This window comes from Opisthocomus hoazin, chromosome 8, assembly GCF_030867145.1.
Source record: "Opisthocomus hoazin isolate bOpiHoa1 chromosome 8, bOpiHoa1.hap1, whole genome shotgun sequence".
Lineage (NCBI taxonomy): Eukaryota > Metazoa > Chordata > Aves > Opisthocomiformes > Opisthocomidae > Opisthocomus > Opisthocomus hoazin.
The window spans coordinates 33,994,696-34,007,628 of NC_134421.1; the positions used below are offsets into that span (position 1 = coordinate 33,994,696).

General features: G+C 45.7%; 1 protein-coding gene across 6 annotated transcripts in view; it reads left to right on the forward strand.

Moving 5' to 3' along the window:
* CPM (carboxypeptidase M) overlaps nt 1-12,380 on the forward strand; it is a 34,457-nt gene extending 22,077 nt beyond the window's left edge. For 5 of the 6 annotated variants that reach the window (XM_075429440.1, XM_075429441.1, XM_075429443.1 and 2 more), the window contains 6 exons: nt 6,554-6,726; nt 8,216-8,400; nt 8,651-8,821; nt 9,644-9,796; nt 10,817-10,965; nt 11,707-12,380. In XM_075429440.1, the coding sequence (XP_075285555.1) occupies nt 6,554-6,726; nt 8,216-8,400; nt 8,651-8,821; nt 9,644-9,796; nt 10,817-10,965; nt 11,707-11,940 (1,065 nt within the window). In that variant the 3' untranslated portion in view covers nt 11,941-12,380. Of the gene's footprint in view, nt 1-6,553; nt 6,727-8,215; nt 8,401-8,650; nt 8,822-9,643; nt 9,892-10,816; nt 10,966-11,706 lie in introns of those variants that run through there. The other variant, XR_012764954.1, reaches the window with a different exon arrangement.
* Nucleotides 12,381-12,933: the final 553 nt, after the last annotated feature.

A 12,933-nucleotide genomic window follows, 5' to 3' on the forward strand; every position in this document is an offset into this window, starting at 1 on the left:
CATTGACCACAGAGACACGCACTCTTTGCATATCCACAAATTTTTAAGCATCTGGTACTGTGCCGGAGTTTTTGTCGGAGCAGGGTTGATCTTTGAGATGCGTAGGTACCATATAGCGCTAAGTGCCATGCTGCATTCTAGCTTGTTCATTAGACTGAGCATGCACCTAGGGAAGATTCTAGAAACAGATCTATTTCTCCTTTTCAGGCCTTCAAGATGATCGTTGCCTTATGTTTTTTTTGTGTATGGATATAATGCACAGTTGGTGTTTGTTTTTCCTATCTCTCCATAAATGTATTTCAGATGGCAGGAAATGAATTCCTCATATAGAGTAGCATTGGAGAGCTTGAATATTTTTTTCCTGTAATCTAAGATTCTGCTGGACTAGTCACTGGGGAAAGATTCACCTACCCCTATAATATATTAAGCAGATAAGTTTTGCACTAACTGTATGACAAGCTTCAGCTTGTGTTCCAGTCTTTCATAATTTAAAATTGTGAGATTATGGCTTCATCGATCTAGTTAGGTCTTTTGTGCTTCAGTGATGCATTCCATAAATGGTACAAAGTGAGAAAAGTTCTGCTCCGAAGTGTCGGTTGGTGATGCTGCCCTTATAACCTGTCATGATCACACAAATGACATTTTTCTCTTTTGACTCGTCTGCTGGATGCTCCTAAAGCCTTGAAGTTGGGGGGGAGCTTGAATTGTACGTGTGCAGGCTGTTCACACATGCTGCTGGAAGAAAACCTAGGTTATTGGAGAACTGCCCAACAGAGGAGTTCTAATAAAATAATGTGAGTACACAATACTAGGAAGTGAGTATTTTTTTCAGAACTGAAAAGATTTAAGTAGGTTAATTTTTCTGAATACTGTAAGATATGACCAGCCAAGGTTTGAATGATTTTATTTTGTGATCACCATTGCCAAACGGAGCGAACTTTTGCCCCGGATCCCCAGATATGTAACAAAAGGCTTCTCCCATTCTTTGTGTGCCTGTATGAAGTTGGACACTGTTTTTAGCAGTGCTTTTTGTTAAAATCAACAGATTAAAACTGATAATTAGAGGTAGTTCAGTCACTGGCAGCTAGTAGAGACTTTAATCTTAATGACACTGATGGACCGTGCAAAATCCGTAAGCCTGTGAAATGTTCATAAAGTCTGCACTGGGGAAGATGAGGGAGAGGTTGCCTGCTGTTGTGGGGCAGCTCTCATTCTGAATTGGGCAGCAGCCTCTCTTGTCCCAGGCTTGTACTCTTACTTGAAAGATCTTCTCTTCCTCAGTGTGCACACTCACATGTTCCGCCTTGGGTAAGAACTCATTCCACTTAACAACGACCACAACCAAACCCCCAAACACTCCTAAGTCATAAATGGAGCAGAACTATTGCTTTTTGACCAGCTGTGGCAGTGACTTGAGTCCAGTTTACACAACTGAACTATAGACTCTAATTAGAAGGCTGTTCCTAAACCACTTGTATCACAGCAGGGAAACCCTTTAAGGAGAAGCATGTCTGAACAAAGCATAAACTACCTGTGCGTTTCTGCTTGTTCCCTTTAATGTATGAAGTATATGGCTTCCTTAACTTTCTGCAGCTAGAGTGTAACTGGGCCATCACAAGATAAACTCTTTCCCAGGATGGCAGTGCTGATACCAACCCTTTTCTCCTAAATCATCCACTTCTGATCAGTTTATTTTCTGACAGTGTTTTACCTCTTTCATTAGGTGAAACTGAGCCTGTACTGATAGGCCTGAACTAGCCTACCTGAAAGGATTTGTTTGTCTTGCTGGCTTATGATGTGACTTAAGTTAAAGCAACTAGACCTTATTTTCCATGTCACCATAGACACAGCCATATCCACAGAAGGGTTTCCTGAGATATGGTGATGTAACAAGGCTTGGGTGACTGAGCACAGGGGTAGGTTTACTTGTGGTCAGTATAATTTGGGCTTAAAAAAACAAAAGAACAAACTAGTGAGGCTTGTGTCAAATTTCTCACCCTCATTTCCAAAAAAATGAATGGAAGCTGCATTTACACTATCAAAATGCCACTATAAAAAAAGGCCTGTTTTCTTTATCAAAAGAATGGGCAGAGAGAGTTGTGTCCACATACTACATAATCTGCTATAAGGAATTTTCATCACACATTCCTATGTCCTTAGTCCTTTTTACTGTGCAATATAGTATGGAAGTGGTGTGGCAGAGAAGCAAGTATGTGCTCTAGAAAAGAAAATGGAAAAAAAAAAAATCTTGCATAGTGAACTGTTTTCCACCTGGCTTCAGTATCAGCTAATGTGATGTAAAGAAGGTCAGAAGCACCAGAGATTTCAAAATTCACAGCAACCAAATCTATTTGCTAACAACAAACTAAAAAAAGATGGATGCTGCTGAGATCCCTTTCAAAACAGGTAGAGCTGCTGCCATGCCCCAGTTACCTTTTTCTTGATCTTTACTCCCACTTCTCTGAGTGGGAAAAGAAAAAGTGATCCATTTCTCAACCAGGTGAAGCCTGAAGCCTTTGGAACTTGTCCAGGTGGTAACATCTTGTGCCAGTTACTAGTTCAAAAGCAGGGTTTATGTTGCCATTTCCTTCAGTGATAAACCAAGGAACTGCAGTTCCCTGTTGTACTTTGGTTAGTTCTCTTATTTCCATAGTGATTGCTGCTATAGAAATAAATGGATATGTGCCAAGCTGTATTTGCACGAACAGTTGCTTTAACACTGGTACATTTTAATAAAGAAGGACACAGTAGGGTGTGTTGCAGCCGTGCATAATAATTAGTGCCGTACAAGTGTTGAAAAAGAACATCATGTAAGTGTGGCATTTAAGTGGTAAACCAGGGTGGACTATCTGTTTATCTGCTGTAACTCTGCTTCCTTAGGTGGGGTTGTGCCTGGTATGCTGTGCTAGGTCTGTAGAGCAGTCAGGGCTGGAGCAAGGAGACTGGCAAGACTGAGTTGCTCTGAAACAGGTCCTACCTGATGGTTTGGATCTCTCTTTCAACATAGTTCAGCTTAAAAACCAGGCCACGTTTAAAGAAAGAATTTTAATCATAAAAATGGGCAGAGTCTATCTCCCTATAGTCCCCTGGTATTAGGCTTCTACCATGTGGTAACAAAAATGTTTTAAAAACAGGTGCTGCAGTAAGTGTTACAGTGCAGGTGCAATTGGAGGGGAGGTAACCTGAATCTTTTAACTGGCTCCCACTCGGGCTGCTTGAGTAAGCCCTGCCGTAGCTGAGCAGGGTGCTGACCCAGCCACACCAGAGGTGACAGTCAGCAGGTTTAAGGGACATGTTTACAGGAACAGCAGTCACACCCTTTTCGACAGTGTTAATCCGTGCCCTGACACATGCATGCTTCTTCCCCTGAGGACCGCTGAAAGCCTTTCCTGCTGACTTGCTCCCTTTGGGGCACACAAGGAAACGGACAGCTGGAAGCGCACTGAGAAACTTCATGCCTAACTGTGTCCCGAGAGGTGTGAGAAAGGGTTTTCCTTTGCTTTCATGTCACCTCTCATCTGAGCTACAGAAAAACAGCGCACCTGGACATCGCCCTTGGGATGCTGCAGTTAAAACCAAAGACTCATCACGTCTTCTCAAAGCCCCAGAGCGCAGAAAGGCTGTCCCCTGCACTCTACATCTTCGTGTTAGACTAGAGGCAGGTTAAGGTGTCTGTCCTTGACTTTATTGTCAGCAGCCTACCTCCACTGTGACTAGATCCGTTACTTGAAGCTCTAAAGTAAAAATAAACATCTCATAACTGTTCCCCACAGGTACAGCTGACCTCTCTAGAATCAGGATAAAGTTTGTCTGGCAGGAGATGCTTTCCGAGGGCTTGATCAAAACTTGAGCTATGCTTTCCCAGAGACTAACTGTCCCTCCCCTCAAACACCTCCAGATGTGCTTTCTCAAGAAATGCAGGGTACTCTGGACCAAAACAAAACCACCTCTCTGTCACTCCACCAGAACAGTGGTAATGAATGCACTCTTCCCCCACCAAGGAATGATCAAAGTACCAGCTCTCTGTCACAGAAGTTAGCTGAATTGCTTAATATACTAAATACTCAGGTACAACAATAGCTATACAAGGAATCCTATAAAATAGGGTTATTTTAAAAAATACTGTGTATGTAAGTAAGTTTGAGTTTAAATTTTAAATGCAAAGGATGTCATCTATGAAAAACTGGTCACCTTCCATTCTTTATAAATATTGTCCTTTTCCACCACCTTCTGTTGTTGCTTTCCTTTTATCTTTTTCCCCTTTCCTGTTCCTGCTTATCTACACTTTCTTTTCTGGATGTCATTTTGTCAGGCACGGAAGAGAAGTACGGTAGGAGCAGAGGCACTTCCCCAGTTTCTTCAGAGAGCAGTCCAGTCTTGTCTGTAGTTTAGCTGTCTCTGTGGTAGGGCCATTCTTGCTGCTTCTGAGTCTGCTAGCTTAATCTCTCATGCCCAGGGCCATGATTTGGCTGACTTCTCTCCCCTCCTTTCTTTCCTCCCGCTCCGTGTGCTTCCCAAGATGTCTTATCACCCAGAGCTGGAATGGAGCTGCCTGTGCGAGACAGGTTCTGTTGCATCCCTTCTTAAATGTCACAGAGTAAATTTACCAAACCTGCAGAGCAGTCTGCTTTCATGTGCTCAGGTGCTGTTTTGAAAGCCACTGGCAATGGAGGAAGTTAGGTACCTTTTCCCCCGTTGTCAAAGCCTGTTTGCTGTAGTGTCTAGAAAAAGAACCATGTAGTTACTGGTACAGCAGATGCTTTTGTATAATGTGGCTTGCCCCTGCACATTACTGGCTGGTGGCTTGCAGGAGACCATCAGGAGCTGACAGGCAAGGGTCAGAGAACTTGGGAACAAATCTGCTGGGGGGCAGGGTGGGAAGAGGTCCTGCTTTTTCCCTGTACAAATTACTTGGGTACCAGCTCGGAGACCATGACTGCCTTTAAGTATGACACTTAAAATGGTGTGGTCCTTAGCTTAGCCGAATCACGTTTAGCGCTACGTTACTCATTTGTTTCTCCTGCGATAAACAGCAATTGCTGGCTAACTGGCAAGACATGGTTTGTTCCCAGCTATGGAACAACAGTTACACCCAGCCCTCCTTGCCCCTTCGTGTACCAACCCAGCTCTGCAGGCAGAGCTCCTGCCAGGCAGTGTCTGTGTTCATGTTCACCTCAACACCCAGAGCAGGTTTTGCCACTTATAAGGTACCAATGTGAAAATGTAAAAAGATATTAGTGCAGCAAATAGCTGGGGAGAAATACTCCTTTTCCCCTGCCTGATTTCACCTACCTTTTACCTTCGCCTGTTTGTCTGTGACACCAAGTTCATCCAGTAATGCCACTCCATGTTCCTCACTTTAGGGAAGAAAAAAAAAAGTTCTTTGCAGTATTTCCACTTCAGTGGTGCAAGACTCATTCTAAAAGATACAGAGATGCTGTAGTTCTGGGAAATCACTGCAGGCTCTAATTCAGGCTTTGTTCTTGCGGATTAAGTAGAGACAAATCATCTCCAGAGCACATCGAGTTGCAGCTCTTGATTTGTTCCCATCCCAGCCAGGACTTAGGAACCCTACAGCACCCCTGAGGCAGGGTCGCAGTGCTATAGAGAGTGCTCCTGGAAAGTATGGTCCGGTGAACACTGTCCTAGTGGTTTCTGGGGTAGAATAGGATTTTTCTCAGCTCACTGGAGCTGGAACTTGCCCCTGGTTTGCCTGAAATGTGATAGAGTAGCCTAGAGGGAGGATGTCCTGCCAGCTTTCATGACCTATACAAACTTAAATGAACAAAAATATGTATTTCGCTTTTTCTCTGCCTTTACGTGATCTGAAGTCTACATTCAAATGTGCTTCTGTCTCTTTTTCTAAGGATTTATATATACCTGTTTGGCTTCCTGAATGCCTGTGTTCATGGCATTAAAATAAAGCAATGTAACAGAGACAGTGACAGAAGTGTCTATGTGGCCTCTCCTGATCCCATATTGAAGCTGACTTCTCATAAAATAAGATCCACAAGAAAAAGTTTTGCTTTGTAGCATCCTGGAAAACATGGAAGGTGTCTCCTTCCTTTCTTCTGAACGGGTGATGCACAGCACCGACGCTTACGTGCAGGGCCCAGGGTCCCTCGGGCATCAGCGCAGAGCTGACTCTGCAGTGCAACGGAGAAACGCAGCGGTGCGTTTCCAAGCCCACGTGGTGGTTAACAGGCAGCCTGTGCAGTTTTGGGTACGTTTAGTTTAGCTGTGCCTTATCCGTGCAGGATTTAAGCTGTGCAGCTGACGCAGTCAGTTTCCCATTACAGAAAAAGCTCTGGTTGATCTGGGTTTAAAACCTTTGTGAAAACCCTCTAGTAACTCCTTTCATCTATTAAATTACTTAAATATATTTAAGGGGAGAGCATTAATAAAAAACGGTGTTGACCAGAATGATCTTGTATGCCCTGTATGTCTGTGTAATCCAGTAAGAAAAACCTGTAAGCAAAAGGTGGTGGGTCGTCTTTTTTTTCTTCTTTCTTCCATAGCAGACTTAAAATAAAATAGATGCTTCTTTATACAGACTGTTGGGAGAGAAATCCTGCTCCATTTGATAGACTTCCTGGTGACCAGCTACAGACGCGACCCAGTTATCACCCGGTTACTCAATAATACCCGGATTCATATCATGCCAACAATGAATCCTGATGGATTTGAAGCTACAAAAGTGCCTGATTGTTATTACACACAAGGAAGGTAAGGGTGGCTTAGGAGGGTGGGAGCAGGTAGAGGAAATGGGTGGGGAGTCATCTTTGGAGATCACCACACCTGGAGACTGAACCCACCAGGAGACTGAACCATAGGTGGGGGAGAGGATAGCCTAGAGGATGTGTTAGGGCTGATTCTGGCCCGTGCTCTGCTGCAGAGGCACGGTTACAGCACAGTGTTTTTGGAAGGCTGAGTCAGACTGATGTTTACATGTGGTGCGGCTGAAGAAAATTGGTCAGAACGGCGTAGTGACCTAACCTCTTAGGCAGGAGACCCAGATTGCCAATAGAGGTACAACTACATATTTAGACCTTTAGGGTGCTACAAAAAAAGGAAGGAAAACTCCACCCACAGGGATCTATTTCAGTTGGAGAACTCTGTAACCCTTCTTAATGACAAAAAGCTGTGTCTAAGCTTGTTGAATGGACTTAAGAGCATGTTGAATGCAGATCTAGTAAGAGGCAGGAGTGACGCAAGCAGAGCCAGCTGTGATAGGTGCTGTGCTAATAGTAGTGCTGGGAAAGAAACTTACGCTGAAGTAAATGCAACCTAGCATTGCATCCTGTGTTACTTTTGCCTCCTTTAATGCAACTGTTGCAGAGACCAAAAAGGGGAGGGAAAATTTAACAAGCTAGAAAAGGGAAGAAGAGGAGACAGTGAGATAATGGAAAGAAATGGCAAAGGGACAAAGTTGGAATGTGCAGAAAAAGCAAACTCCTGAGCTAGAAGGTCTCTTGGATCACTGGCCATGGCAACGTCGGAAGCAAGTGAGAAGGTAGTTTAGGTAGTTTAGTTCTTGAGGTGACTGGTGTAGGCCCTCCTTTTTGTTAGGAAAGAAATTTATTCCTCAGCACATAGATAGGACTTTTATGGAAGGTGGTATTTTTTATCCTCTCACTGTCAAATAGGCAGAGTTTAACTGAGTTTAAAAATTAATACAGCTGACATTAAATACTCTCTCTGCTCTCATACTGACCTGTCTGCGTGAAAAGGAAGAAAGCACAGGCTGGACCTTCAGCTACAGGAAGAAGAGAATACATGCTGTGTTTGAGTCAAATTTTTGGCTCTGTGTCCAGAGTGACAGCAGTACAAGGGACACAGCCATCCAGTAGTTACCGCGGTCTCCTCTACAAGTGGGAAAAACGCAGACAGAAGGATGGCGTCCTCCTTATCTGGCTGAGGTTTTTCTGATTCACATACATGTAGGTGTGCGCGTGCTACGTGCATGTTAAATATCATTCACTGTTTCCACCTGAAATGCAATAGAAGAATTATTTTATTGTGTCCTATGAAAATCCCAGAGCTACCAGAAAGCAAGCTGAAGGCCATCTTCTTAATACTTGAGAAGATCTGCAATGGTCGCCTTGCCTGTTTCCTGAAGGCACTAGCGTGCCACAGATCTGAAGTGCCGGGAGGCTGGTGGTGTGGAGGTGTCTGTAGGCCAAACAGTAACGGGAACGTCTTCTCTCTTGCTAAGGTACAATAAGAACGGAGAAGATCTGAACAGAAATTTTCCTGATGCCTTCGAAAATAACAGCGCTAGCATTCAGCCAGAGACCCAAGCAGTAATGAACTGGATAAGAAATGAAACGTTTGTTCTTTCAGCAAACTTGCACGGCGGTGCCCTGGTTGCCAGCTACACCTTTGATAACGGTAACTCAGGTGAGCTAGTAACAAACTCTCTTCTCCCCAGCTCACTCGGTTTAGGAACATTAGCTGTACCAAAGCAAAATTTATAAGGATTTCTGCAAGGTTTTTCCAGCTTTTGAGGTGGGATGGGCAGACTTTGATAAACCCCATCAAAATGCACTGCCTGATATGGCTGTCTGGGAGATGTTTATCCCGTGTGTAAGCCAGCACCCTATGTTTTACCGGTAAGGAGAGGTAGATGATGGCTGTCTTTGTTCTGCAGTTACCGGCTCTTTGAAAGGCTACAGCAAGTCTCCAGATGACGATGTCTTTATTCACCTGGCAAAAACCTATTCTTTCAACCACGCCAGCATGTACAAAGGGACTGGGTGTGACAGCAGACAGACCTTTCCAGGAGGCATCACCAACGGATATTCTTGGTACCAGCTGGAAGGTAAGAATGTCAGTGATGGGGTTTTCAGCTGCTTCAGACATGATGTTCTCGCTTTCTCCTGCCGTCCTTGATGATGAAAGGGCTGTGATTTTGCCTGGAGTAGAGGTTTGATGAGGAGACTGAGCCAATCCACCAGCTCAGGCGGGTTCTCTGCACGGGACCTAGGCGCTTGCAGGCTCTCCCAGTCAGCAGTTGCACAGGTGAAGGAGGCCGTCTCTGCTCTGCGGCTGCTTCTGTGCCCTTTCTCGAGGCCTCCGCAGCCGTATAGGTCACCCACACGCGACTGCACTGGTGTGGCACCAAGGTCTTGTCCTTTCAGAAAGAATACCAATCTTCTGCTCACATGCTTTTCAATCACTGAAATAAATGTTTTCATTACTGTTTATGTGTAGCCAAACAGCACGTGGGTCCTGTGTACTGTGGCACTGTGCGTTGCTTTCACAGTCTGAATTTCAAGCCTTAAAAGGCTCTTAGGATGGCTTTGGCAGTGGCAGACTCTGTGCCAGCCTGTGAATTCATCTGCCCCTGTTTAGTCGGGAGCACTTGAACAAATTTAAGTCAGCGACCCACCCTTCCTCAGCCGTAACAGTCATCATTCCTGAAACGCCGCTGTGCTTGAGAAAACAACACTCTGCTGTAACTAATGAGGTTGATTTCCACAGGAGGCAGTAAATACAAGTGTGGCACTAAGCAATAATTTAACTGATTTACTTCTCTTACAGGTGTGATGCAAGTACCAACATTTTAACTCTCCTGATTTTCTTTTAGCTTGAACTTGGTCCTTCTTTGCAGCTGAACAGTTTGTTTTATTTCACTTTTAAGGTGGAATGCAAGATTACAACTATATCTGGGGACAATGCTTTGAAATTACACTGGAGCTGTCGTGCTGTAAATATCCCAAAGCAGACCAGCTGGAACAGTTCTGGAATGACAACAAAGCTGCTCTGATCGAATACATGAAACAAGTGCATCTAGGTGGGTGTGCAAACAGCGAGGGGAGCTCAAGCTGAGGCCAGGCCGGGGGGCCGGGGGAGCCCTTCGGCAGCCTGGGTCGGTGTCAGAGCTCACAGGTGAGGAGCTCTGGCGTGAAGGTGGGAGCGACGGCTTCTGAACAGCAAGTGCTGCAAGGGCAGGGGTGGGTGAGGGAGGAGAGCTGGCGGTGTGCCAGCCGTGGGGCGATGGGCACCACTGCTGCCCTGTGAGGGGCCGCCAGCGCGCCGGGGGCCATCTTACCACACCCCCTCCTGGGGCAGCCTGCGTGGTCCTGTATCTCAGAGGCCTCTAAATGTACGTGTGTGTGCATGTGTACAGTGTTTCACGGGTCTTTGCTGCTTGGATTTTGCATTTTTGTAAGGCTTCTCTTGGTGTGATCCTGACTGCACAGCTGGAAGGGAGCTGCTGCTTTGTGAAGCAGCGGTACTTCACAGTGACTTGAATGGGTTGCGCAAATCCGTGGCTTATCTTGCACTTTGTTGCCAGGAATGTCTGACTCCTGTTCTATGTTCACTTAATGCCAGTGCTGCCTTGAAGGCGGTGTGTGAGAAGTTAGGGAAACTAAACTACTTCATAAGCAGACACTGTTGGTATTCTGCCACTGGGAAGCACTAGATAAGAGGCTGACTTATTTTAAAATAAACAAAAAGAAAAAAGGCTAAAGCCCCCCCAAACCAGTCCTGAAGATTGAAGCCCTTCAGTAAAAGACACATCCAGTAAGTAGATACGATGCTTTCAGCAAATGAGGTTTCAAAGCAGAGAGTACAATGCTGCTTTCTAACTTAATGTGAGGGTAAACTATTAACAACAACAAAGGATTTTCTATTATTTATTTTAAATCCCCTCAGTAAGCTGGAAGTGACCAGTGGTATTATTAGCTGTGCTTCCAGTCAGTGAAATGGCCTTTGAGTGCATCCAGCACCAACCAGCCCGGCTCTCTCGGAGGAGGCGCCTCGCCACAGCTACGGGTTGTGATCCTTCTCTCCTCTCCATTTGTCATAGGTGTCAAGGGTCAAGTTACTGATCAGAACGGGAATCCTATTCCCAATGCCATTGTGGAAGCCGAAGGAAGGCGTCACATCTGCCCCTACAGAACAAATGAGCAAGGGGAGTACTTTCTTCTCCTGTTGCCCGGGACGTATGTGATCAATGTAAGCGTGCGGCCTTACTACGTTATTGTGTGGAACTGCGTTGAGTTCCTGAGCGTGGCGAGGCTGCGTCCTTGCAGACAAATGAGCTGAACTTGCTCAAGTTATATACAGCAGCTGTAAAGAGCCTTTAGCAGATTTAAAAGAAAACAGTGTCTTAAAACACGAGTTAGCAGAAAGTCTGATGTTTGGTACAGTAGGATCACGAGTCCCCAGGATGTCTGGAGATAAGCACTGGTGGGGCTGGGACGAGTGTCTGGACCATGGTCACAGCGGCTTGAGGCGTCCGAAACAAACCGCAGAGCTCGAGGAGGGTGAGAGGTGGAGGCTGAGACCCGGCAGCTGTGGGTTGACACCGCCATCGGTGACAGCTACATCCCGGGGTGGAAGGGGCTTCCCTGGGGAGGGGGCAGGAGCCGGCGCGAGACGCCATCGATGCCGCGTGGGCTCTGCGTCCCGCCAGCCACCGGCTTGTGGGTTCCCTCTCCTGCACAGTGTGTGGTGCCCTCCCCTCCACTATAAACAAACACTCTGCTACTGTTTCTGGCTCAGTTTTGGGAGGTGTTGGTCTTACTGCTGTACTGTGAGAACTTTACTCTTTTCTCATTCTGTGTTCTCAAACTTCTGTTTAGAACACTTTTTCCTAAACCCTGAAAGTGTAAATAAGCACATTAGATAATGATTATTTCACAGCCGAACTCAACATTCCAGCCCAAATAAGAAAGCTTTCCTCTTTGCTCCTAGGCTACTGTACCAGGGTTTAAATCGATGCTGAAGATGCTGGAAATACCTGACAATACTGGTAACTTCAGTGCTTTGAAATACGACTTCTCCTTCTCAGAAGTCTCCATCGGATCAAGAGCTGGTTCATGTCCCAAAACTCCCCTCTACCAGGAGCTCGAACAGGCCTCAGCTGCAGTAAAACCAACTCTGCACATCTTGGTTTTCATGACCGTTATGCTTGTGATTTTCAAATAAAGTCAGGAACGACCTGAGACGGCGAGGCCAAATCTTCCTGCACAAACGTGGCTTTTCAGGCAAGGAATTGTACATGCAAAAGAATATATGTTTTTATAAACAAAATTCTCAGATTTACAATCATGTTTATTGTATTTTTGTAAAATACTGGCTCGACAATCAAATGATTTACTTCAATTATAACAGACTATTGTATTTTTCTACATAAATATTTTACTCTAAAGAAATACTGTACGGCCTGTGGAGACAACCGTAGAGTTTTGACGCAGAAAGCACAAATACATTCTGAAGAATTTGCCTGAGTTCAAAGAAGTGTAGGATTGTAAAGCAAATGTTCCACACAAGCTCAGGTTCCTCCTGGAACCAACAGCTCACAGGCCACACAACTGTAAGCAATTAGCTTAATTTCTCGTAATAAAGCCACTGCTACACGTGAGGAATGGCATTGTGACGTTTGCGCTTTCTTACCTGGACAGATGAGACCGCTCAGGGCTGACGTGAGGTAGAGACCAGTAACGCAGAGATGTGGCAGGAGAAGGCGATGGAAAGGAAGCGTAGGCGTGCGCCGAGGGGCTGCGGCACCGCCGCTGGATGGTCATCTGCGCTGTCAGGCAACAGGGAGCACCCGAGGTCCCTGCCAATGGTGTCCCCAAGACAGTCACCGGCAGCTTTTTGCCATTGTCATCCCTTTTTTTACTGAATTGGGCAGGGCATGCAACTGCATACAGCTCAGGACTTTTACGCCCGAATAGCTTTAGCACTGGCCTTAGCTTGTTTCCCAGCCCTGTTACCACACGGCAGGTGCAAGGAGCAGCCGCTGTCAGCGACGGCCGGGCTGTGCTGCACGCAAGCCATCGTCAGGGCCCTCTGAAGCAGTTAATCTTTTGATGCCTTTCCAAACAGCTTTACAGAGCCCGTGCTCCTGCCTGCTGCACTGAGCCCTGCCAGTGGGGCTGTGGAGCCCAGGCACCTGCCATGCTCTGCGTGCCAGAG